Genomic DNA, 27,140 nt, shown 5'->3' with positions numbered 1-27,140 from the left:
AGCTCTTAACCGCAGTGCCTGACCTGTAGGAAGTCTCAATGTATGGCCTTTATTTTTTGGTGCCTTTTTAAAAGACAAATAGCCATTCACATGGGAGGTTGGACACCACCTTGAGAAAGCATTTCCATTTATTCTAGGTGGGCTCCTAGGGCATTGGGGTGGGGTATGACAAGGACCAGGGAAACAGCTAGAAACAAATACAGGGCTGAGAAGGATATGGCTTCCTCCCGGGAATATTCCTCCTGCAAGATTTTATGGACCCTTGTGTGGTCACAACAGGGTCACCGAGAGCTTTTCCTAACTTGACTAATTGTCCAGGGCACTGTCCATCCTCCGTTGTATCTCAAAATCGTTAATGCTTACTCTGCCCAAGGATCTCAGACTTTATGTCTACCCCCCTGGCCATCACCCTCCCTTCTGGTTCTATTTCAGCCCAAGGTGGACTAGAAATATAAATTGTGCAATGCTCACACTCACACCTTGGCGCCAGGCTTCTCAGAAGCTTCTCCTGCTAGAACACAAAGCCATAGGTTATGGGATCTCATCCTTGCCTTCAGTGGTAGGTCATTTAAAACATTATTTCATAAAAAACAAGCAGCCATAATATTAACATAAAATGCAAAATATGCCTGAATTTAACATTTAGCTAAGTCATTTTGGTTTTTTGAGAGTCACTTTGGGCTAAGAACTTACACCAGAGGGGCCTGCTCACTCTCCTCTCATTACAATTACCTTGGTGAAAAGGTTTGAGAGGCCCTGACCTTGGGTCTGTCTGACCTTGAGCCTCAGGTGGCTCTGGTTCAGCTGGGGATGCCTGAGATGCAAGCTCAGACTCTGGGGGAGCAGATGGGTGGATCCACTTGTAGCATCCGAAGCCCCAACCTCTAAGTGGGACAGAAGAAACAAAGACCATGCACTCCACCCCTTGCACCCCATCACAGCTGAAAATGCCCCTGAGCTTTCAAGAGGCTGTTTGGCCAGATTCTGGAGCCTAAGAGCGGAAGTGGAGAGTGAATGAAACCAGGGAGGGAAAGCCAGAGGCTGCATACGAACATCCTCCACTAATACCTATATGGCGGGAAGAAGCTGCTGAGCGGTCCTCTCTCAGTCCCGGAGTGCTGGGGCAGTCCTATTCCAAAGCAGTACTTTGGGAGATTAAGTCCATCTGGGTCCAAGCAACCCCCAAATCAGCCTTCCCCTTGTTGGCAGCATCAAGAATGGCAGGGCAAACGCTAAATGAGAAACTGAGACGGCAAGTTTGCAGCCAACTCGGAAACTTTTCAAGAAACATCCTTGTTGCTAATAACATGTCTGGGGGCTGGTTGGGATTCTAGGATTAGTGCTCAGGAGATAGAAACGGGTAACAACGGGGGAGGTGTGATCTTTCCCAAGTGCCACACCAGGTATTAAAATAAACAGGCTCTTGCCTCCTGGAGCTGGGGGTGGCAGGGAAAAGAAATCTGGGTCCAGGCAAAATCAGAAAAAGCATCAATGCATGAGGTGGGAGTAGGAGGGCTCAAACCCGGGAGTCCTCAACCGTTTTCAGGTGAAAAGTGAAGATAATGCCGGATTCATGGGGTAGGCAGGTATCGTGTGCATGAAAAGTGCTTTACCATTTTTCTTTTTTTTTTAGTATGATTCCAGGCAACTTGCATTTTATTTGGCAACTTCGTGGGGGTTTTTTTGGTTATTTTTAAAAACTGAAATATAGCTGACATACAATATATTCCTTTCAGGTGCACAACAGTGATTCGACAATTACACACATTATGAAATCTTCACCACAGTATGTGTAGTTACCATCTGTCACCACGCAAAACTTTCACATCACTGACAGTATTCCCTACGCTGTTCACCCCGTGACTTATTTTATAACAAAGTTTGCACCTCTTAATCCCCTTCCCCTATTTCTGATACCCCCCACTGTCCCAGTGCTTTAGCATTTTTTCACCTGTAACAGGAACACCAGCATTCCTTTAAGTAGGCACACAGGTGTGTCTTATTCAGGCAGTTGATTTTCAACCCCAGCTGCAGAGTGGAAACACCGGGAGTTTTTTTAAATGCATATTTCCCCCAGGCCCCACCCCAGCCTGGCTGAGCGGAAATCATCAGTTTTTGAAACCTGAGATGTGGTATTAACAAGCACCCGGGGTGAGAGCCTCTGGTGGGGGGGTGGGGGGCGAACAGCCAGCTGTCAGTGGAGCATACCACTCTTGACCTCAGGGTTGTCGGTTCGAGCCCCACGGAAATTAAAATCTTAAAAAAAAAGTTGAGAGCCTCTGCCCTGAAAGTTTGCCCAACCTGAAATTATTCTTAGTTGGTGAATCCAGACGGATCTCAGGAAGGCCCATCCCTCTTCATTTCTTTGACCTTGAACCTCAACAAAGACCACCCTGGCCCCACTACTTCCCATGCCATTCCTGTCACAGCTTGAGCTAACTGCAAACCAGCAGCATGGTGACAAGCAAGAAGTTGCTGGCTGCCAAAGACAGTTCGTTCATGGAGTTTGGACACCCAAGTAGAAAAGCAGCTACTGCTGAACACTGAGCAAAGCAGCTTACACACATTCACTCTAGCGGTGACAGGTTCGGGGACGAGTCTACGGGCATCTTGGTGATGGATCCCTCAGCCTCCTTCCCCCACTCCAGGTTGAGAGAGACTACGGAGGCCTTTGCTCATCAGAATCTAGGGTGGGGCCTCTAGCTTGACAACACCTGGGTCCTGGGCTCCTGCAACGCAGGTGACTAGACTTGAACTCCTAGGGAAGCTTGCTTTCAAGCCTTAATTCTATTCACTTGGGAACACACGAGCCCTGAGCTCAGTTCCCAGAGGTTTTTTATACATTTCGGGATGAATCGTCCTGGGTAACAGGAAAACTGGTGAGTAGCTCTGCTGGGCTGCTTCTGCTGTGGAACCATGGGCCTCAGGCCCTAGCAAGGGACCTGCCAGGGAAGAGACTGGCTCCTGCGAGCACTTCCTGCCTGTGGTGCTGACATGGGGCTTGGTTAACAGGAGCCTCCGCAAAAGGTACAGGATTCTTCCTCAGGTCAATCTTAATTTCATCTGGCTAAATCCCTGGGAGGGTTGGGGCCACTGAAAGAAAAGTTCTAGTGGTATGGTTCTTAATGCCCCATCCCTCTCCTGGGCAGCAGTGTTGTGTCCTAGAGCGTCCGTTCTGGGAACAAAGTACATACCACAAACTTCATTTTGTGTAAATGAGTTTATTGATGAAGACACAAGGTCAAGCTTCCCCCCCAACTCCCACCCTCCCCAAGAACAGATCCCAACAACCAAAGAATGATAAGCATTCCTAGGGCAACATTTACCCCTCCCACTCCCAATTTCTCTCCAGAGTCCCAAGCTTCACAACACAGACACACGAGACAGGCTCGGGCGAGGACAGACACTCAGGGAATCTCTGACCAGCAAGAGTTCTGGGTGTGTGTGTGCTTCCCTGCCCTTTGTATACTGACACCAGCGGACGTTACAAAGACATACTGAGGCAGAGGAGAGAATGGAGGGGCAATCTTCACTCCGTCTACCCACTTCGACTGGGCTCGATGCGGGCCAAAAGGGAAGCTGCAGTGGAGGCAACAGGTGCTGTCTCTTCAGGAGAGAGGTCCTCTTCCACAGAACAGAATCCCTCCCTAACCACTCAGGGGGGCAGTGGGAGGCAGGCTCCCCAAGGCGCGAAGAATTCCCGGATTGGCTCAGTCCGGGGAGCCGAGAACAGTAGCTGTTACCCATCGCTGCTGGGGAGGCTGACAGAAGCAGGGGCCGAGGGCCATACTCTGGCATAAACTGTCTTCTGTCTGCTTAGCTGACACGCACTTCCTTGTGGAATCAGTCTGCTCTGAGAACACGGTACTTGTAGTGTGAACCTTCTTCACTGCCTGTGTCTGTCCGACTCCACGAATGATTTCCCAAGAAGGAAACGATCAACCTGCTTTTCCACCCGACACACAGGCAACCTACCCACCCCCCACATATATTCCCTGTGCTACCTCCTACTCCCCACGTGCCTCAGGGGCGGTGAGGGCAGGACGCCAGTTCCTCCCTCTTCCCCGTACTCCTGCCCTAGTCATTCTTCTCGTGGTCTCCAGGCTTAGGAACCTGCTTTGGGGGATCCACTCCCCTCAAGCTCTATAACTGGTATGAATCAGGGTTATTTCAGACATGACAGGGCTGTGGGGTGGCTTCTGCTCTTGTTTGCTAGGGTTTCTCCTCTTGGACTCACGCCGAGGTCTGAGTTCAACATGAGCCCTTTGGGCCCCAAGTGCCTCTGACTTGTGTGGGGCAGCTGAGAAGGGCGGTCGTGTTCATGGATCCTGAATACTGGGTACCAGGCAGTGTGACAAGTGCCCAGAGACGTAACAGTGTGAACACTGCTACCGTTGGTGCTTTGGGCACAAAGCATCCTTTGACAAAACACACCCAAAGTGTTAAGGAAGGGGATTTCACACCTCCCCACCTTCTGAGAGAGGACAAGGCTGCCTGACCCCCCGAGATGGTCTCAGCTGGCGTGCAGCCTAAGTGACAGGGCAGCTCGGAGAGCTAACGGGATCAAATGAGTCTGGGACCTCTCTAAGCTCACTCTGTCTCACTTCGTCTGCACCCGCCCTGCTGGCCTCAAGGACTGTGGCTCTAGAAGCATGTTAACGTTTAGTTACTGTCTCATTCTGGCATCTGGGTTTACCTTCCAGTAATTGAAGAGAGATACTCTGCTGCCACCTGATGCCAATGAATGGAGTGCCAAAATCAGTACGGAGTACAAGAAGAGCCACAAAGAAACAGGCACAGAGAAGGCAGGAGAAAGGCATTGAAGAAAGGAAAATTAGTGAAATTTTCACTAAGAAATACATTAGTGAAAATGTAGTGAGAACAACATTGATGGGGATTTAGGAGACCCAGTCCCCCCCAACCCCCAACAGCTAAAAGGCCTCAGGCAGTTAACATGTTTTGCCTTTTGTCTTTTTCCATTTTAGGAAAACCAGGGTTGGTTAAGTTATTACTTAAAGTCTGTTTCAACTCTAGAACCATGATTTTAGATCTGAATTGGACCTGAGAATTAAATTAAATCCAGGGCAGGGAGTGGGGACAGCATATTTTGGTTCCTGTTACCCATCTCTACGAAAATTCCTTGATTGGTGTGAACTGTGGGTTAGATCGAGGGAAAGGAATGTAGTAAGTTCTAATTTCTCTCAGCTTTAGTGCCTACAGGCCCTATTTCCTGCCCCCTGAAGCCCCCTTCAAGGAAGACCCCCATTCCCGACTGCAGAGCCATAAAATGAGACGATAGGACGGGGCAGGCAGAATCACAAGGAAAGGGAGTTTGGAGAGAGAAAAAAAGTGAAAACCCACATAACCAGGGACAAGGGTGGCCACAGATAAGAGAACCCCTCCCAGGGGGGGCAAAGGACCGCGTCTCTTCCTCCAGGACTGTGCGGTTCATGGCGGTCGGTTGTTTTCACACTTTCTACGGGGTATGCTATTCCCTCCACTTCTCATATGTACAAAAATATAATACAATAAAGTGCAGTTTACGTTTCAGTGACACTTTTCCTTGCTTTAATATTTTTTGTCTTTTTCTGCTTTTGAAATGAGCTCTCAGTTACAAAATATCAAACTACACTATGGAGAAGCTCACAAGTAAGGAGAGATCGCAGAGGCAGGTGGCAAGAGGTGGGGCGTGATCAAAGCAGTGGTTACAAATGTTCACAGGAAGCTAAAACTATCCAACAGGTTGTGCCTTAATGTTAGCACAGGTTAGACTAGTGACTACCTTGGTGGGCGGCCTCAGTGTGTTTGGGTTCAGATTCTACACGGCAATACGGTTTCTTCCAGTTAAGAGTTCTTGGCTTGCACCAATCACAGGGGGGCCGGAGGGCCCCGGACCAGTCTATTAGTTTTTCAAAATGCTGTCGTAGACCTGATAGATGTACTGCGAGACTTCGGGAGCTCTACATTTCAGTGACAGCTGTCAGGGGGAAAGGAGAAGAAGATTAGGAGGGAGGCTGGCATGAGCTCAAAAGGCATCCAAGACTCAGTTCAAGAAAATCTCTTTTCTGATTCAAAGGGAGAGGAGCTCTATCACTGAGAAGCCAAACCAGGAAATTCTGTTAAGAAGTTCTGTGGATTTTACATTTTCAATTTAATCAATGTCAAGTTGTGCTGTGTTTCCATCTACATTCTCTGTGGGTCCATGAGGTTAGAAGTACCAACACTGAATACCAATAGTAATACTAAACACATCAAAACCCCTGACTGTAGGGGCATAGCTGCTCCAAGGCTTTGCTAAGAGTCACAGGGGTTATTACCAAATGAGAAGGGAAGGGCTAAACCTTAACTCGCTGGTGGTCACTTCAGCTGCCTGCCCCAGCCTCCTACTCAGACAAGGATGCTTAGGTCAGGCCCAGTCCAGGAGGGTGTACCATCAAGCGAAATAAAAGTGAGGTACATCCAAGGTACTAGTCCTTTCTGTATCACACTAAGGACAGCAAAACATGCTGCGAGGGAAGGAAAACAAGAACACAAGAGACTTAGTGTAAGCAGACAGCAATTCCTGGCAACAGCTTCTTCATGCACTTGCAGCCTCCTCCAAGAGGCAAACTGGACACTCCTGCCGCCTCACTTCTTCCAGCCTCATCGTCACCAACCCAACACGGAAACAGTTAACACGATTTCAGTGTTGAACACTGAGGTTTTCACTTTGTGGGTCAATGAGCACAAAACTTAAACCCAGATTTGAAATCTTTGTATCAGATTAGGACAAATATTATTGACAATAACAACAGGAGAAGCCTGCAAACTGCATTTAGAACCAGAAAATTTAACGTTTGCTTTCTACATTACAGATACCATTGTCCTCCTCTATTAGGGCAGACAGGCAGAAGTTGTCTTTCGCCATATAGCCCTGTGAGATTTGAGATTATTTTACCTCTTTATTCTCAGAGACACCAGATGATTTCACACAGTACACAAAAGGTAAGAATGTTTTTGACAAAAATATCAAGATATTGGTCAGCCCTGAATTTCTTGAAAAAACTCACATCCTCAAAACTTAAAAGTCAAATTTAAAAAATGCAAAGAACAGGGGCGTCCAGCTGGCTCAGGTGGTAGAGCATATGACTCTGGATCTCAGGGTTGTGAGTTCTAGCCCCACCTTGGGCACAGAGATTACTTAAAAAAAAAAAAAAAAAAAGGCAAAAAATAAAACAAAACCAACCAAACAAAAGAATATCAAAAGAGGCTCTATTTATTTACAGCTTTAATAGTCAGTTTCTAAGGCACTTCCAAAGTTACTGCTTGACATTAATCAGGAAGACAATTCTGACAAATGTAAACACACACACACATCCACACACAAACTCCCAAACAAAAAACCCCAACCACTTTAAGAGCACAAATATGCATAGAAAACAGCTCCCTACTTCGGTCAAAGCTGCAGCCACAGGCATGTCCCTGACTTTCAAGCTCCCTATAGAGGCAATCCTCCTCCACAGTTTCTCCGGTCAGTGTTGAGGAAAATTCTCGTGGGAGAGTAAGTGGGTTCAGAAGAGGAGGAGGAGAGGAAGCTAAAAAGAGTAAGAACAGCCTTTGGGAGTTAACTCTCAGACTACAGAGGGGTGGTTCCTCTCCCCGCAAAATATTTCTTCCACATCTTTGTAACAATACTTGGAAGATCTACCAGTTGGGAGACTGATTTTTTTTTTTTTTTGGTTCATGACTGATAAGGAAATGTTGCCTTCCTCTACAAAAGCCCAATCTGCCAAGGCTAGCGCTGGGGTGGGGGGCGGGGGGGGGGAGAGTAGTCATGGACTGATCAGGCTTGGACTCTTGAGTTTCTGCTGCTCTTTGGAAGGGGGCAGGGGGCTGTTGAGGAAGAATCAATCTCTCCCTCTCTCTCCCCTTATATCATACTACCCCCAACCCAACCCTGGCCTGCCAAGCCAACCTTTAACAAAGGGTCAGGTTTAGACTTAAAACTCATCCTTGCTTTCCAACTAGTACAGCTAAGACAAGCTAGAATGAATTAAAAAAAAAAAAAAAAAAAGGATTTTGCTAATTCCTGAAGAAAGTAAAAAAGGGAAACATACATAAAGAGCAAAGCAGCTAAATAATTTGACTTATAAAATAAAGCTAGGACTCTGGGTCTCATTTTGTATGGCTCCTAAGGGAAAAGAGACCTTACTAGGGTTTTAACTTTTGAACTGGTGGTCTATTTATACGACACATCTCTAACACCAACCACTCAGGAATGTCACCCATCTAGACCATCAAGGAAAGAAGAGTCACCTCTCATGGCTATGTAAGCCAAGGACTTAACACATCCACTTCTGGTTTACAGTCTGGAACACACACTTTCCCACCAGAGACAATTTATCTTTCCGAATAAGATGTAGTTACTTGGAGTGATGGGGCCTCATCCTTATAGGATAAACGTTTAAATACAGTAAGGACTGGGTGGGGGTTGGGAATAATTTATCAATCTCTTAGGAGGCTAAGGGACCATTGGTCCTCCTGCCATTAGTACTGGCTCAACCAGATTTCCTTCCTCCTTAATACTGGAGACAGATCAATATTGTAATGGGTGTTTAGGGTGATGGAGGGAAGGGAAGGGGCCCAAGGGACTCTGAAGTCTGCACTACCATTTAGGGGAATGGATTAGGTCTGTGTCAGACGCTGTGATGGAAAATTTGGATTGTTCTGTGGGCAGAAGGAACCTAGTCACCAGATGGATGGAAAACAGGAAAGAGGGCAAGGAAGTATAAACAAATTTACCATTTAGAAATATAAGGAAAGAAGGGAGGTGGGTGTGGCTATAAAAAGGCACCATGAATCAGGGCACCCGGGTGGCTCAGTGGGTTAAGCATCCAACTCCTGATTTTGGCTCAGGTCATGACCTCAAGGTCATGAGATCAAGCCCCACGTTGGGCTCCATGTTCAGCGGGGAATCTGCTTAAGATTCCCTCCCTCTCTCCCTCCCCCTCCTCTTGCTCTCTCAAATAAATAAATTTTTGGAAAAAAAAAGGCACCATGAGGACAAAATCCCACTGGATTATTTCTTACAACAGCACATAAACCTATAATTATCTCAAAATAAAAATTAAAAAAATATATAGGGGGCCCTTTCCCTTTTGCAGCCCTTACTGAAGCACCAGCAGCCAAAATGAAGTTCGATCCCTTTGTGACTTCTGACCAGAGCGGGAACCGTAAAAGGCATTTTAATGCACCCTCCCACATTTGCAGGAAGATTATGTCTTCCCTGCTTTCCAAAGAGCTGAGACAGAAGTACAATGTGCGATCCATGCCCATCTGAAAGCATGATGAAGTACAGGTTGTGTGAGGACACTCTATAGGTCAGCAAATTGCCAAAGTCGTCCAGGTTTACAGGAAGAAATACGTCATCTACACTGAACGAGTGCAGCGAGAGAAGGCGGATAGACGATTGTCCATGTGGGCACTCACCCTGGCAAGGTGGTTAGCACTAGGCTCTAAGTGTACAAAGACCACAAAAAGATCCTCGAACAGAAAGCCAAATCTCACCAAGCAGGAAAGGAAAAGGGCAAATATAAAGAAGAAACAATTGAGAAGAAGCAGGACTAAAGTAATCTTACATACGACTTTAAATAAAAACTGTTAAAATGAAAAAAAAAAAATATATATATATATATATAGGTGAAGAGATGTCCTTCAACAGGTGAATGGGTAAGCTATGGTACATCCATATGGGGGACCACTACTTGGTCATAAAAAAGAACTATAGATACACATTAACAACCTGGATGAACATCAAGGGTATGGTGCTAAATGGGAAAAATAAATCTCAAAAAAGGTTTCATACTGTAAGAATTGAAATTTATATAACACTCTCAAAATGACAAAATTATAGTAATGGAGAAAACACCAGTGGTTGCCAGGGCTTAGGGCTGGGTGAGAGTCTATAAAGGGAGAGCAAGAACAGAATTTGTCCGTGGTGATGGAATGGTTCTATGTCCTGACGGTGGTGGTGGTTACACAAGTCTACACACACGTGATGAGACTGCACAGTGCTGTACGCTTCCAGACCACCACCATCAACAACAAAATATAGTAATGTACGACTTGGAAAAATCTGAGTAAGGTCTATAGTTTAGCTAATAGTGTTGTACCAACATCAATCCCCTGTTTGAAAATGTAGTATGGGGGCGCCTGGCTGGCTCAGTTGGTAGAGCATGCAACGCTCGATCTCCAGGTCGTGAGTTCGACCCCATGTTGGGCATGGAGCCTACTTAAAAAAAGAAAAAGAAAAAATGTACTATGGGTGTGTAAGATGTTATCAATGGGGAAAACTGGGTGAAGGATACATGGGAACTTGGAACCACTTTAAAATATCTTTGTGTGTCTCAAATTATTTCAAATTAAAAGTTAAAAAATTTTAAATTATGTTTAAGACCGTGACATTAAGAGGTCCTTCTCAAAATTCTATCCTTACAATGAATATGGTAGGAAGGGTCAAGAGATAACCTGACTTCTAAGTGCAACACACCTACCAACAAATTATATCATTTTGGAAAAAGTTGCTAATCATTTTTTTTTTTTTTTTTAAAGAGATGGGGAGAGAGGGTGCCTCGGGGAAGAGGGAGAGAATCTTAAGTAGCCTCCACGCCCAGCACGGAGCCCAATATAGGGCTCGATCACAACCCTGAGATCATGACCTGAGCCAAAATCAAGTCAGACGCTTGAACTAACTGAGCCACCCAGGTGCTCCAAGTTGCTAATCATTCTTAACTTTGGTTTCCTCATCTGCATACTAGGAGTAATCATGCTTCTTTAACTTAGCTGAGATGAAAGATTGTATACAATAAGATGGTGGATGATAAAACAACACACACACACACACACTCTCTCTCTCTCTCTCTCTCTCTCTCTCTCTGAGCACATTTCTAAGGAAGAAAATGGGAGTTATTTTACAAGACCTTGATTTTACAGTGAAGACCAGCCCTTCCAGGAACAGCACAGAAGGGCTTTTTCCTTTCTTAAGGAACTCAAAGTAAATGATGGGGTAGTTTCTTTCCAAAAAAGACAAGACTGTTGGAGGACAAGGTGGGTGGGAGGAGTGTCTACTTCATGGAGGAAGCCTGAAGTTTCCCACTCACAAAAATCTAGCGTGATAGGACGGAGCATGTGTGTGTGTGCTCGGGCGCACACACGCGCACGCACGCACACACACACACACTCTCCCCCCCCCCCCCCAGCTGCTTCAAGCGGGGGAACTAGTGGGGAAAATATCAAGAATTCTCAGTTCTGGGTGGTACTATTCCCTTGATGAATGCTAATGAAAACAGACTTGGCTGTTAAAATTAAGGAATGCGGTCACAGGTTTTTCTCAGCTAAATGGCTAAAATGCCCCCTTAGTCTCCTGTTCAGCTTCCTCAGAGTTATTCAATATTGAACAGTATTCTCTTCCGTCCCTTCCTTCAAAACAGCCTAAGAAGCTTCAAAGATAACCCAAGAATAAGATATTGTCCCCATCCCAAGGGCTTTTATTTTACAACCGGCAGTGACAGGCAGCATCCTAATGGGAGATCACACTTCACAACAGCAAACACATGTCCGGTGCCTGCAGGGTAGTCTTTGTTGTTCAAGGCAATCGCTCCTGCTCTAAAAATATTGCCAGGATTTTGATTTTAGTCCAGTATGGTCCTGAAGGAGCTTTTCCAAACTACAGTCCCCTTGCAGTCTTGCAAAGGTGTGCCCCAGTTTTGCCTCACCTTTCTCAGCAGGGTCTTCGGGGCATACATGCTGCTAAAAAAGAGGCTCATGTGTCTAGGACTCTGATAGCCTTAGGTCATGAACTCTAAAAGCAGGAAAGAAGGCCTTCTTGAAATGAGCTATGGAGACAACCCCCTCGCAGTTTGTCAGAGCACCACATGCACAGTACTGTGAGTCACTCAGCATATACCAGGGGAAGGAGTACAGAGGCACTCCTTAGAGAAGGTCTTCCAAGGAGGTCACTGGGGACTTCTTGATCGACTGCTTGTTTTGGCTATCTGGGGTGTGAAGCGTCTCCTCCAGGTCTTTCCACCGTGCTAGGAACCCATCTCATCTACCTCGAGAAAGGACTTACCGTATAATTTGGGTTTCCTGGCTGGATACGTAGCTCGGCCAAAATCCAAATACCATTAGTGAGCTTCAGGGATTGGTACAGCATGTCCTGCCCTTCCACATTCCTCTTGGCAATAGTATAAACATTGTTGTTTTGCAATTTGCTGGAAACAGTGTCTAGGAACACAGATTCAAAATTCAACACCTTCAATTAAAGTATCAAACAAATGCACTTTTCTGACATCCTTACGAGCCACATGTACACAGTCTCCTGAGAAGTGCCGTCACACACACGCATGCACACGGTTCAGAAGGCCCTTCTCCCACAACAGCACAGGGTGAGGAACAGGCTCCTGAAGTGCCTAAGAGATTCCAGGAGAGAAAACCGAGTAAGGTGCAACCAAGCACTAGTGAAAATATTACCTGTGGAGATTATGGTGGATCAGCAGAGTGGGTAATCTTTTTTTTTTAAGATTTTATTTATTTGACAGAGAGAGACAGTGAGAGAGGGAACACAAGCAGGGGGAGTGGGAGAGGGAGAAGCAGGGTTCCCACGGAGCAGGGAGCCCGATGTGGGGCTCGATCCCAGGACCCCGGGATCATGACCTGAGCCGAAGGCAGACACTTAACGACTGAGCTACCCAGGCGCCCCACAGAGTGGGTAATCTTAAACTAGGTGCTACACAGATAAAAATGCTCCAAAGAGGGCAAGGACAGCAATGGGTGTATGGGTGGTGCCATGGTGACTGCCGTGTTGGCATTCATTTCTGGAACACTGATCCGAGAGCTACAGGGATACACAGACTGATGACCAAATCCACATTTACTCCCTACTTCACCACGAGCCACTCTGGACTCAACTGCCAAGATCAGAAAAGGGCACAGAGTTGCAGAAATCCTGCAAGTCAAATTTATTAACCTGGATGCTTAAAAAAAATTTTTTTTAAGCAGGTAAATGATTTCTTAAGCCTGTAGGGAATACCATGCCTCCAAATGAATAAAGAAAAAGTCTCAACAAAAGACTTTGAGAAAGCCTGAAGTTGCGCTAAAATGACTGCCACCAGGCTCTATATACCCCGAGCTGTCACAGCAGAGGCCTTTGGAGTCACCAACCCAGGGTGAGAACAGGTTGGTGTTTGGGGTCCTCCCTGTGACTACCACATCAAAGAGACACGAAGGTCTGCAATGAAAGATCATTTTGCTCTCCTTGTTCTCTCACTGCTAAGAGGAGAGATGCCGAAGCATCAGAGAAAGAAACTTGAACAGAGACGATAAACACTGCTTCTTTGTTGGTAAGTTTAGGATGTTCATTTCTGTGAGAATTCGAAATTACTCGTGCTGACTTCAAGAATTCTCCACATAAAAATCCATCCTATTCTGTTGTGCTCTCTAGGAAAAGGATGCCATGATGGCTGGCCTCCCTGCTCTCCTAGAGAAGCTCTCTGAGCACAGGGACCCTGGAGTTTTTCATCGCTGTGCTTCCCACGGTACCTGGGACACAAGAGGTACTTGCCATCAACCCCCGTGAAGAAGCCTCCAACTCCAGGGCCAGAGATGCCGAGATAGATGTACTGCCATCGGCATTAGAAACCACCTGCTTGGATGCGGGCTAATTTTGGAAGCAGTTCCTCCTCTCATGTCTTTTCCCCACATTCAAACCAATGAGAGCTCAGGGGAGGAGGCACAAAAGGCCAGTCACTAAACATCTGCACCACATTTAGTTGTGACTTGACTCTTTCCCTTTTCCCTCCAAGGTTTCCACCAACACCAAGCAGAGCAGCTATAGCTTAAGAACTGGCTATCTTCAAGGAGCTCAAAAGTCTATCTCTGGGTCGTTACGTGCAATACGTGGAGGAGGGGGCCTCCACATGCTTTTTAATCACCTTCTCAGGGGTCAGGCAGTTCTGCCACCTTGGTTCCCATAATGAAGGGCTCTTGCAGCTTAGACTGAGTTGCTAGGCAACACCACCAGCTGGAGTTTGGCTAATGCGTTTTGACAGGAATGTCTTAAGACATGGGGGGCTTGTTTTAAGTTGTAAAATCCATTCCTAACTTCAAGGCTCCTGCCCATTTCCGAGGAAACAGAACACACACACAGGAGCCTGTACTGAAGAGCCACCTTGCTGCACAGGCACAGACACATTCTAGACCGTGTATACAGCAAAGCCCAGGTTCCTACAGACTTGTCGTCATGTCACCACTTATGGAACAGATGACAGGCTAAGAAATGGAAGCACACAAACACATTCAGCCTTCCAAAATTAGAAAACGGGGCAAACAGCCAGATAGAACAAACAAGTTGAATCAAGGTAAACTTTAATTCATTTAGGAAACATTCTGGCCAGAGACCTGGCTCTGCTCCTACTGAATGGCTGCATAGGATTTCTACCAGAGGACTAAATGAAGGGAGGGCTCTAGAACATAAGTATGTGTGAGTCAATTTTTTTTTTAAGGTTTTATTTGAGAGAGAGAGAGAGAGCGAGAGAGAGAGAGCACAAGCAGGGAGAGTGGCAGGCAGAGGGAGAAGCAGGCCCCCGCTGAGCAGGGAGCCTGACCCTGGGATCATGACCTGAGCCAAAGGCAGACGCCCAACCGACTGAGCCACCCAGGCGCCCAATTTTTATAAATCTTAGATATTAGGTTTGAGCTTGAGGATACAGAGATGAAAGGGTAATCAGACTATGCTAAATGTTCTTGTTAAGAATAGCAATGGGAACCAGATGTAAGGAGGCTTCCCAGCCACACTGGGACACATTTTTTTGTTGTTGTTTATTTATTTATTTATTTTTTAAAGATTTTATTTATTTATTTGACAGAGAGAGAGAGACCACGAGCAGGAACACAAGCAGGGTCAGTGGGAGAGAGAGAGGCAGGCTTCCCGCGGAGCAGGGAGCCCGATGCGGGGCTTGATCCCAGGACCCTGGGATCATGACCTGAGCCGAAGGCAGACGCTTAACCATCTGAGCCACCCAGGCGCCCCTGTTTATTTATTTTTTTAGTAATCTCTACAACCAATGTGGGCCTCGAACTCACAACCCTGAGGACAAGAATCGCATGCTCTTCCAACTGAGCCAGCCAAGTGCCTCTTGACTGGGATACACTTCTTGACAAGGTATCATAATTTTTCCTTTTACACAACTGAACTCCTGGGAAATCAGATGTAATCTTACCACTGTTGGTGAGAATCTGAGAATGAGAAGGAAAGGTAAAGACACAGAGATCTGGCCCAAAGGAGAGAATAAGAGAAGATGTCAAATAGGTTTATATTTGCTTCTAGTTGTGATTTCTTCTGGTTCATTTGTCTTCTTTCCCAAAGCTGGCTCTTTGAGTCTGTGGCATAAACTCTGAGGAGGTGTGAATGTGGTCTTCATCTTCCTACTTTAGCTAAGGTCACACTTCTTCCAGAAGCAATAAGAGGGAGGATGGTACTCGTATTAGAGAGTGCAAAGGGGAAATTTGCACTTGGGGCCAACCAAATCCGAAACTACTATGACTGCTAAAAACAACACTTTTTACTGCTTGAGCAACCAAACTATATTTAAGTGCTGGCCAGCAAAGCATTTCGTTTATGAAATGTCCCAAAGACAGGGAGGATTATAGCAAAACAGAGAAACAGAACTCACCCCTAAGTCCCCACACCAGAAGAAAGATCTGTCCCTTACTGTAGTGCTTATAGACACAATATGCCACTGAGCTTTTCAGAATAAACAATTTAAAAAAACAGGCTTGTAGACTGCTTGCCAGAAAGATTTCCTTTCTAAGTTCTTGTGAAGTTAAGATAGTGGTCCCAGACATATGCCAACCCCAAACGTAGCTATCATGGTAGGCTGCAAAACAGATTCATGCAGAACTCTTGACACCAAAAGAGATGGCAAAGTGCTAGGAAGCAGGAAGGCCCATATGTTAGTGCCTTCAAGATTTAAAATTTTCTAGTATTACACAACTAGGGGTCCCACAAGCACCCCTACATACATACCTTTCTATTAAGATCTGATTTATTATTAAGGCTTGGGAAGAGGGTTTCTTCTTTCTTCTCTAGAAAGAAATGGAAGAGGAAAAGAAAAGGCAGAAGAGGCTAGGTTGGTAAAGTCCTTAAAGCCCGTGACTTCCTATAGCCCTCAGAGTGTTAGTTCCATCTGTCAAATGTCTACTCTGGAACAGAAAAGCTATTTAAAGTGTTGGTGCTATTGTGATTAGGGCAGATCAGCTGGAAAGGATGGTATTTTTAGCACCCAGCTAGACCCAGGGTGTTGAATCAGAAGGCACTAAACCTGGAAACGCACTGTTAATAGAGCCCTCAGGACTGGAAGGAAATGTAAAGGCCAGGCCACTCCAGACCTTGGGATGGATGCAGAGGAAAAGCTAGAAAGGATTAGTTGCAGGAAGTGGTCTTGCAAGATTAGCAGTGATTTCACGTGGGAAAATGATGGCCTTGGGCTCCCAGAGAAAACAAAGTGGCCGTTGTCCCTTCCATTCCATGTGCAGCGTGGCCATAAAGTGGTGTGTCACTGAGAAACCAATTTGCTGGTATTTGGAGCACCCAAGGCACTGAGGCACTGGCATGAAGCCATGGCAGAACTGATCAGAACTCAGTTTGCTCTGAGAAACTGTGCCAGGCTACAGCAGAGGACACAGCCCCACTGGGAGGAAGGCCAGACACCTCCTCTTTGGCAAGATCATAAATGTACACCAAGGTTCAATAAGGGTTCAGAACTCCAATCTGGAAGCAGGGGGATCTTTTCTATTATTTTGGCAGGCCAGACTAAAACCCTCGGTCATCCAAACTCCTTTTAATTTTCTTTTTGAAAAAGCATCTCCCTTTCATACTGGATGTCTGAAACCAAATCTTCTTTCCAATTATTCTGTGCCTTTTTTTGTTTTGTTCTCTATAGGCTAGTGTTCCCCAGATCATGCTCAAGGAACACTGGTGTTGGGGCGCCTGGCTGGCTCAGTCAGTGGAGCACATGACTCTTGATCTCAGGGTTATGAGTTTGAGCTCCATGACGGGTGTAGAGATTACTTAAAAAAAAAAAAAAAAGGAACATCGGTGTTTCACAAGATGTTAAAAATAAGCATTTTGCAATTTTAAATTCCATGGTCCATAAATTCAGTTCACATTGAGTTAAATGTGTCTCCTCAATGGCAGACTCCTCAGCTTTTATGTGCGCTCACATGCAATGGCAACTTCTAGCAGAGGCCCATCACATGCTACATTTTTCACCTTTAACTGACACAGAACCCCCTTTTATTCTTTGAGGGACAAGTGTTCTCAGGAGAGCAATACATGAAATGTTGCCATAGGACCCACTACCACAAGAGTGACTACAATGAAGGGTCTCTTCCAAGCTGGGTACGGAAGCTGCCTCTCTAACAGGATCTGCTCTGGTTCTCACCAGGAGCCACTCTGGATTCTGCACCTGACAGCTTCCTGAAGCACAGCTTATGCCTTGGAAGGCTACCCAAGCTCCTACACTCATGAAATGAGGTTTGTGGTAACTGACCGTGAGCCTCAGAGAGGGCAGATAACACTGTCATCTACCTAGAATATGGCACCAAAAGCAGCTCAATTTGAGTATGATTTTTTGGTGAAAATGCAGCAAAAATGTAGATTTTTAATAAACATACATACATAAGCAGTCAGGGTGAGAAACCTAGACCAAGAATATGTTAGGAAGAAGGCAGATGTGTGGTGTTCCTGAAGAGAATCAACTTAGTAGTTACTACAATGGAAATTATAGAAGACTATCTCCTCAGACACCTCTCCAAAGGCTCAGGAGAAGCCCCGTAAGAGAAGATTTGTCTGAACACAGAGGATGAATACATCGCAGAGCCCCAAGAGATGGAAGTTAAAAAGAAAAGGTTGGACTGAGAGGACCGTGAATTTCTCCCCCTTCCCTGCAGTCCCATATTGCCTCTTCTTCCCAGTGTCACGCTCTAGCGACACTGGGATGGAAGCACGCCAAAACCCCGGACGAGAACCACCAACACACAAGAAGGAAATAGATAAAAGAAAGAGAAAGTACTGACTAAGCACCAAGGCTCATTTTCATTCAAACTCAGAAAGCTGTGCACTAGTCTCAAAAAAGAGTGACTGGGACCAAGGCAGGACAATATGGAGCTGAGGGCCCCTCGATTCCTGAGGAAACTTCACGAAACAAGCCCTATCACTATCAAGCGCTAGGGATTGATAGCTACTATTTCTCCTCTTGGGTTACTGCTTTGATGTTCTATTATAGTAACAAAATGAACTACAGAAGGGTCTGGGGCTTTTTAATGATGATTAAAGAGGTTAGTATCATCCTATGAAAGCTGACACAAGGCAAGTAAAAAAAGGCTAATTATTATTATTATTTTTTAAGATTCTATTTGACAGAGACACATCGAGAGAGGAAACACAAGCAGGGGGAGTGGGAGAGGGAGAAGCAGGCCTCCCGCGGAGCAGGGAGCCCAATGTGGGACTCGACCCCAGGACCCTGGGATCATGACCTGAGCCGAAGGCAGATGCTCAACGACTGAGCCACCCAGGCGTCCCTAAAAAAAAAAAGTAATTTAATCAACTATGATGTATTTTTGTTTAGTAACAAACACAAGATTCTACCTAAGGATCTCAGAGAGTCACCTTTCTTCCAATACCACAGGTTGATACAGAAGGAGAGAGTCCTTTTAATTTCCGGGAGGGTGCACAGCCTCAACTGGCGCTTCAGTCCCCCGAGGCTCACAGAACGACATACACGTAACACGACGAACACGGGTTTGACTACTGAAGAACTGGGTAGATGGACCCATTCTACTTTGTTTCTGAAATCTGTTAACTTGGCAGTAATCTAGTACCTATATCAAAATACCTGAAGTTTTAAAAGAGAAGTTTACAAGTCAAATATCTACCATACAACCACCAGAAACAGGTAGATGTGGAAAGAAGAATTAAGACAAAATTTTCAAATATCTAATAAGATGCACATGAAATTCAGTCATTACTCACCAGCATTTAAATGACATTCCTTAATCTGAAACTGAAGTTCATTTTCATTGGGAATATCCTTCCATGTGGCAAGGAAGACCTGGCGCTCTGTATGGGAAAGCAGAGGGAAAGGAAGGGTGTGCACAGTCTGTCCATATTCTGATTTCTGGTGCCTTACATCATTTCTCTTTTGGAGTGCTGGCTCTTACAATATATCCAGGAGCGGCCTGGAACAGGAGCCAATTCTTAGCTATGAAGAGGTGCTACACTCCACATCAATTAATCTCTTATCAGCAGCACTAACATACATTGGGAGAAGTTGATATCTAGAGTTTAGTCCTGGCTCCACTGTTTTCCGATTTCATGACTTTGGGTAACTCTTGTGATCTTTCTGATCCTAATTTCATCATATGTAATTACATCTGTCCTGCCTACCCAAAGAGCCACTGTAAGAATCAAATCAATTAAGTGCCAATACAATTAATATGTACCAGTATAAGTGAGTTTTATTAGATGGTGGTTTCATAAGTAAGGGAAGAGAGAAACGTCAACAACCACATAGGGATTATTAATGTTTATTACAAACTACTGAATTCTTATTTTGAGACAGTAAAAACTTAGTACAGGGCTGGCTAAGTGCTCAATTTGCATATATTATCTCATCCAGCTTTTACAATAACTATTTCTGCTTTGGAAACTTGCAAACGGAGACTCAGAAAAGTTAAGCACCTTGTCACAATCACACAGCGAGTACACAGCCAAGGTGAGATTCAAATCCACATCTCCTTGTCACCAAACCACTTACTCTGTGCTGGAGTGACTGGATTATTCAGATAACTGGCAATGTGATATAGAGACCAACAGCAAGGGAAGATCAACTGTGACTCAGGAGAACAAATATGATTAGCAAGTAGTAGACTTTTAAAACAGCCTTACCCCACTCCCTTTAAAAAAAAAAATCTCAAAAGAACTTGTACTTCCGGGCTACGCTCTGCCTGACATTCAGAGGAGGGCAAAGGTATATTTGGCAGAAGGACAGGAGGATGTACTTACCCATTTTGCCATCTTCTACAAAAAGCACATTGAGTGGGATGAGGCAGCTGAAGTAAAAGACATCAATATTGTTTTTCACAGCCACCTGCCAGGAAAGTAACGAGGGAGAATTAGGACATCATAGGAAGCCAGGTAGGAGGGAAAGAGTGGTTTGTGTCTGGAAATATATCACTTTATTTCCTTCCTCTTTTAGACAGTTGCAGGATTCCCCAGATCAAGACCTACCAGCCCATACGCTGCAAAGCACATCCTTACTCATTCCACTGTCGGAGCACTCTGAGAAACTGCAACTCTACCTCTTTCCAGAAGGAGCCCCTGGAGGGATAAACTGAAGGCACAAGTTCTGCACCCGGAATAACCCATTCAGTTATTGTTTGTTTCTATGGTTATGAATAGTAGCTCCTGTTACCACTTATTAAGTACTATTAATGATATTATTTCTAATTCTCATTAATATCCCAAAGTAGGTGTCATTCTCCTCTCATTTTGCAGACGAGGAATGGAAGTTCAGAAAGATTAAGTAACATCCAGGGTCACACTGCTAGTGCACAGAAGAAACAGGATCAAATGCAAATTTGACTCTAAACCTTTATTTCTTCCTCTTTCCAAAGTAAATGGTGCCATACAGCCCTCACCCCCGCCCCAGATACAAGTTTTAAAGTTGTTTCTCTCTCTCTTTTTTTTTAAAGATTTTATTTATTTATTTGAGAGAGAGAGAATGAGAGAGAGAGAGCACATGAGAGGGGGGAGGGTCAGAGGGCAAAGCAGACTCCCTGCCAAGCAGGGAGCCCGATGTGGGACTCGATCCAGGGACTCCAGAATCATGACCTGAGCCGAAGGCAGTCGCTTAACTGAGCCACCCAGGTGCCCTAAAGTTGTTTCTCTTATAAAATCTTATTTCTTAAGCCCTACAGTTGGACGAAGCTTGCTGGGTCAACCACTGTTGTTAAATCTGAAGACTAGAAGAAGGAAAAGCCACAAGCGAAGAAATGCATTTTCTCCTCACAATACGAGCTTCTGATTTAGGTAGGCTGCGATTCTACCACGGCCCCTTCAGTTCAGAGCATGCTGTTTGTAGTTCTAAAAAGCTACACTGAGTACTTTTATTCAGGGGTGACACTGATTGGTGTATATGCTCAGAGACAGGCAGGTTCCACTGCAGCACATCACAAAAACCACAGACTGTATGAAGGGAAAGGAGGAGGAGAACTGCTCTAAATCACCACTTCCCACTGGTTTCTGTCACCAATAACTCTCCCATCTATGCTCTTGGCATCACTGGAAAACATTTCTCTGGGCAAGTCCTATAATCGGTAACCATGCCTATTTCTTGTTTATTTTGCTCTAAGCAAATAAAGTAAAAAAGTGCTATCCCCCTGCCCCTTAGGGGCCCATGTCCACACTTCAACAGCACATCTAGCCCTTTTCAAAACTTTGGCTATGGGATCCAAATATGCTTTTTTCACGTTCTTCCAGTTCTTTTGTGCTTATTATCAACTCATCTGCCCCAGCTTCAATAGTACCTTTATTTCCTCTTCATAACGTGCTTATGTCTACTTGACACCATCTTTCTCTTCTCTCTCCCAGAAGAGCCCATCAAATTACTTTCTTTGCAACTTGTGCTTTTCAATTACCAATCCCCCAGGAGTTTCTGACCTATGTCCCATAATCTGATGCCCAAAATGCTGAGACAGCACGATTCTCAAAAAGCTTGAGTCTGATAAATATAAGCAGAGTAACTAACCCCTGGGAAGAGGTCTTCAAACATCCTTTTAGATGCACTAGAGCACCACTTGGAAAGATTTGTATCAGTTGTGGGCTGCCGGGAAAGAGGTATTCTCTAATTCATCCGGTACTCAGCAATGAGAGAACTCTTACTTCAAATAAGGGCACCAAGAAGATCTTGAGGTAGTGCCAGGCTCTGTAAAGGGTATTTAGAAGGGAAAACTGGGTGGTGTAGGTGAGCCTGTCTGGGTTATAGAAAGGTCTTATGTGAAATGCCAAGTGATTATTACTATCATCTTTGAATAAAAAGCAGTCTATTTCACAATGTGCCATTCATTCAAACATTCATTAAGGTTTATTATGTCCCAAGCATCTGAGATACAATGAAGAGTACAGAAAATATCATCTTTGTCCTTCAGGGGATTATATTAGTGATTCTTTTTTTAAGATTTTATTTATTTATTTGAGAGAGAGTGAGCGAGTGAGAGAAGGGGCAGAGGGAGAGAGAAACAGACTCTCCACTGAGCAGGGAACCTGCCACGGGGCTCAATCCCAGGACCCTGGAATCATGATGCCGAAAGCAGACACTTAACCGACTGAGCCACCCAGGCACCTCTATACTAGTGGTTCTTAATCAAAGACATGTTAGAATCACCTGGAGAGATTTTTCAAAACAGATGCCAGGGCTTCATCCCATGTAAATAACAATCTAAATCTGGGACCTGGTGTGTGTATTTTGGAAAAAGTCCCTAGGAAGATCAACCAGATAAGCAATTAATTTAGAACAATGTCAGCCAAGAAGTCTGAATAGGCTTGTAAGTATCTTGTTCTTTTGAGGGAATCCTTCTTCTAATTGGAGCTCTTTAACAAGGGAAAAGACATGAAAAACTCCTCTAGGTGAGTAGTACTAAATCATTCTGGCCTGGGACCCTTTTGACAAATAGAAGTTGTGGACCCTCTTCCTGAAAAACGTTCATGCAACATTTTAACATACAATCAGGGGTTCCAGGACATCCTGAAGACTATACCCCTGGACTTCTGCTCTAGAATAATTCTAAGACGCTGGGACACCCAAATCAGAGGCAGCAGACACAGTGGCTTGGGAACCAGACCAGACCACCTGATTTCAAATTCTGACCCCGGCACGCTTACTAGCTGTGTGACTTTGGGCAAGCGGTCCTCAGCTCAGGGTCCTGTCTGCAGATGGAGACAATGCACGGGCTGCTAGGAGAAGAGTGAGTTAACATCTGCAACGAAGCACTGAGAATGGTGCTTGGCTTACAGAAGGTAATAGAACAAGTGTTTGTGAAAGAAAAATTCCCTCGTTCACCATCTCTTTTACCTATTTATTCAGAATTTTTAATAATAAAAGATAACCATTTTAGACGTAAGTGAAATCTTACATGTGCTCAAATGCTGAGCTCCAACGTAGTACTACTGCTATGTTAAAAAGGGACCAGTTGAGAGGAGGGAAAAAAAGCTTATTAGCAAAGTGTTGGCCTAATGATTCTCCTTGCTACTGTGTCCTTCGTAAATTATCTCTTTATAGGATCAACAGCACGGGTCACTCTGGGAGAGGCACTTCCCTTCTTTTGTAGCTCTCAAAGTTTTACTCCTGGCTAGAACCGCATTCATTCAAGAATATATGGTTCTCTTGGATCTGGCCCCTGCCCACCTCTCCAGCCTAGTTCCTTAACGTCAGCCATATCAAAATTACTTCTTGTTCCCCAAACACTGAAACCCACAGCTCTGTGCCTTCTTACGTGTTGTTCTATCTGCTTAATATATTCATTCTCCTGAAGCTTCAGCTGTCTGAAAAACACCTATTTAATCTTAAGGTTCAGTTCAAGCTTAAGATTTCTCAGGAAAACTCTAATCTCTCCCCACAGCACCCCATGCATACACTTCTAGCACAAGATAAAATCACTGTTTACATCTGCCTCACCCACAACATAATGAGCTCCGAGTGCAGGGGCTCTCACTTTCACTGGCATCCTAGCAGCTTCATAAATATTTGCTGCATGAAATTAAGGGGAAGATATTGAGCAAATGGAATGAAACACTGGTTTCCCAACCCCCTTTCTACCTCTATTATCATCTGTATGCATAACATAATCCCACTAAAATGGCAAATTGGAACTCAACGAGGCAGGGATGACAGATAAAAGCTATTTTTATTTCAAATCACTGAGCTAAAATAACATCTCAATGCTAAGAATAACATAGGTAGTAAATCACAACCCAAATACTAGATTCTCCAAGGATATGCCAATCACTCCTTAGGAGTTTAGGCCAAAAAGAATCAAGAGAAAAACACAGTATGAAGCCAGTTCAATTCTAACCTGGATGGCAGCTCCTCTCAAGTAGAACCTTAAAGAGTCAGCCTTAAGGAGTGTAATATAGATTGCTTCAGAGTTTTCTTATTTTGAAATTCACCATCCCAATAATTACAGAATAGAAAGACATAATCCAGACAAGCTGGAGAACTACTTTCCGAGAGCTTTAAAATCAATGCCTAGCTTGCCTACGGGAAATCGATCAGAACATATATATACCAACTGCCTTAGTATCTTCACCTGGATAACTAATATCTCAAAATAAACATGTCCCAAACCAATTTCTTGATCTCCCTTCCCATCCCTAAACAGAACCTCCTGCTGTCTTTCCAAACACAGTAAACAGAATACCACAAAGCCCTCTAATAGTCCCCCCGCTTCTGCACCTACCTCCTCCATCCCCTATAACACTTAGCTTCCCCAGGCTATTCTCAACACAGCAGCCAGAGGGATTTTAAAATGTGGGTCAGCTCATAAATACCTCTCTGCTCAAACCTCCAATGACTTCCCATCTCACTCAGAATAAAACCCAAAGTTACAATTGCCTATAATATGATGCCTATTACCTCTCTGATGTTATGTGCTGTGACTCTCTCCCTGCTAGCTCCATGTCAGCCACCGGGGCCTGCTGTTTTCCCTTGCATGTTAACAGGTACTCTGCTATCTCATGGCTTTGAGCATTTGCTGTATCTTCTGTCTGCAATTCTCTCCCTCCAGAAATCTGCACGGCTCATTCCCAGCCTCCTTTAGGGCTTTGCTTAATCAAATATTATCTTTCCACATAGGTCTTCCATGACCAACATATTTATAAAATCACACCACCCGATCTCTAACCCCAGGGCTGCCTATCCCAGTTTCTGCTTTATTTTTCCTCCACTGCCCTCATCTGACATACTATTTTACTTATTCGCTGGTTTATCACCTGTCCCTGTGTCATACATACCCCACCTCCAGTAGAATATAAATGCTATGAGAGAAGGGGTTTTTGTCTCTTGTTCACTACTGTATTCTGAGTTTCTAGAACAGTGACTGGCACAGAGCACTCAATAAGAACGTTAACTATAAAATATACTACTCAAACTATCTGAAAACCATTTTGGTTCAGACAACATAAACTTGGTCTAAAGTGTCCAAAAGGACAATACTTCAAGTTTTTTCTAGCATACCTCCCTTAATAGAAGAGGAAAGTATGGACGTATATACTGGGGTGGAAGTAGCAGGAAGGGTCAGAATTGGGGGTATAATATGCAGTAGCCCACCATGAGAACAAAATTTCTTTGAAGTTCCATGCTATTCCACAATGCATCTGTACGTCTTAATATGAAAATGTGTTTATCCCTTTACCTTTGAGTAAGACTGATGCTCCAGGAAAAACGTGCCACGTGTATTCTTCGCTTGAAGTACCTCCTAGCAATGTGTTTAAAAATTGTGCTCCCTCCGCCTGCTGCTTCCCCCACTTATACATTCTCTGTCAAAAATAAATAAAATCTTCAAAAAAAAAATATATATATATATATTTGGGGCGCCTGGGTGGCTCAGTCGGTTGAGCGTCTGCCTTCGGCTCAGGTCATGATCCCAGGGTCCTGGGATCGAGCCTCGCATCGGGGTCCCCGCTCCGCGGGAGGCCTGCTTCTCCCTCTCCCACTCCCCCTGCTTGTGTTCCTGCTCTCGCTGTGTCTCTCTGTCAAATAAATAAATAAAATCTTTAAAAAAATAAAAATAAATAAAAATAAAAATAAAAATTGTGGATCATGACCAAGTGATGCTTCTTAAAATTAATACAGTGGGTTGAAACTGGTATAAAAAAATAAAATAGAGGGGCACCCGGGTGGTGCAGTCAGTTAAGCGTTGACTCCTGATTTCAGCTCAAGTCATCGTGATCTCAGGGTTGTAAGATCGAGCCCTGCGTCAGGCTCCACACTCAGTGGGGAGTTTGCTTAAGACTCTCTCTTTCTCTCTCTCTCTCTCAAAATAAATAAATAAATCTTTTAAAAAAATAAAATGGAAAGTATCATAGTGCATCTCATGAAGAGTTAAGTGATGTTTCCCAAAACTGTTTCGGCTTTATGTGTTGTGTGTGAGTACTGTGTAAAATACATTTCTTCCTGTAAGTTTCCATCAAGAAAGTATAAAAGCCATAATACACACCATGTTAAGGGCAAGCAGTGAAGAAATGGATTCAACGGGCAAAGGAACAGAATGCACACCTCAGCTTCTGCTTGGAGGATGCCTAAAGCAGATCACAGATGGTACCAAAGAGCAGATGACCTAATCCTCTATTCCTCTGCTCTGTCAGGTGCAACATGTGGCCATAACAATATGAACTTGCCTCTCAGGGACATCAATAGGAGGAGCAAGTAGAAATGATTATGAGGCACTTGGAAAATATAAGAGCAGGCTATAAATGCTTAATAGTAATAATGATTTTTAAGAGTTACTTTCAGTGGCTGCTAGGGAAAGTGCAGCCTGTCAGCTTCAGCCTGTAACCAGCAATTAGTTTCCTTCCACAGTATAGGGAGCCTGCTGCAGTAGCTGCAGCCTCTTTATGGTGCACAGCTGGAGACGAACAGCCTCAATTAATATTCTAATCTTGTTCCAGTGTACTCAAAAGTACTATAAAAAGGTACGAGATGAACTCAGCCTGAACTCTGGTAAGTGCGGCCTCTCACCAGAGAGAAGCACAGGAGGCACTGATACAGGAAAAACCCAGGCAAATGGCACACAGCTCACCTCTGAGGGTGTATCATCTACTCTTCCATGACGTCACTTGTGACCTTTCCAAGTCTCTGAAGAATATTTTTTTCTTTCATTCCTCCTCCCCATTTAGCTTTTGGAAAGATTATTTGCAGGCTGGTCCAAGCTAGGACCAAGGCAGTGACGCCAACCATCTCCAGTTCTCTGAGGAATGATGATTCAGATGTGTTTTAAGCACTACACCACCTAGTCCACAGATCCTGGGGGAATGGCTCTGAGTGACA

At 44.6% G+C, this 27,140-nt stretch overlaps 1 protein-coding gene and 1 pseudogene across 8 annotated transcripts in view; one reads left to right on the top strand and one right to left on the bottom strand.

Annotated features, from left to right (window-relative positions):
* Positions 1 to 5,545: 5,545 nt before the first annotated feature.
* AP2B1 (adaptor related protein complex 2 subunit beta 1) overlaps positions 5,546 to 27,140 on the bottom strand; it is a 131,384-nt gene continuing 109,789 nt past the window's right edge. For 6 of the 8 annotated variants that reach the window (XM_073879438.1, XM_073879441.1, XM_073879437.1 and 3 more), the window contains 4 exons: positions 20,102 to 20,186; positions 19,070 to 19,156; positions 12,110 to 12,264; positions 8,038 to 11,787 (listed from right to left, as the gene is read on the bottom strand). In XM_073879438.1, coding sequence (XP_073735539.1) covers positions 11,644 to 11,787; positions 12,110 to 12,264; positions 19,070 to 19,156; positions 20,102 to 20,186 — 471 coding nt within the window. In that variant the 3' untranslated portion in view covers positions 8,038 to 11,643. Of the gene's footprint in view, positions 5,978 to 8,037; positions 11,788 to 12,109; positions 12,265 to 19,069; positions 19,157 to 20,101; positions 20,187 to 27,140 lie in introns of those variants that run through there. The other 2 variants (XM_025851446.2, XM_025851450.2) reach the window with 1 other exon arrangement.
* LOC112808361 (large ribosomal subunit protein uL24-like) lies at positions 9,170 to 9,606 on the top strand (annotated as a pseudogene).

This window comes from Callorhinus ursinus, unplaced genomic scaffold (assembly GCF_003265705.2).
Source record: "Callorhinus ursinus isolate GAN/ISIS: 27379988/994484 unplaced genomic scaffold, GSC_fseal_2.0 scaffold34, whole genome shotgun sequence".
NCBI lineage: Eukaryota > Metazoa > Chordata > Mammalia > Carnivora > Otariidae > Callorhinus > Callorhinus ursinus.
The sequence above is the reverse complement of the archived record's forward strand: the minus strand, read 5'-3'. Positions and strand labels throughout refer to the sequence as shown.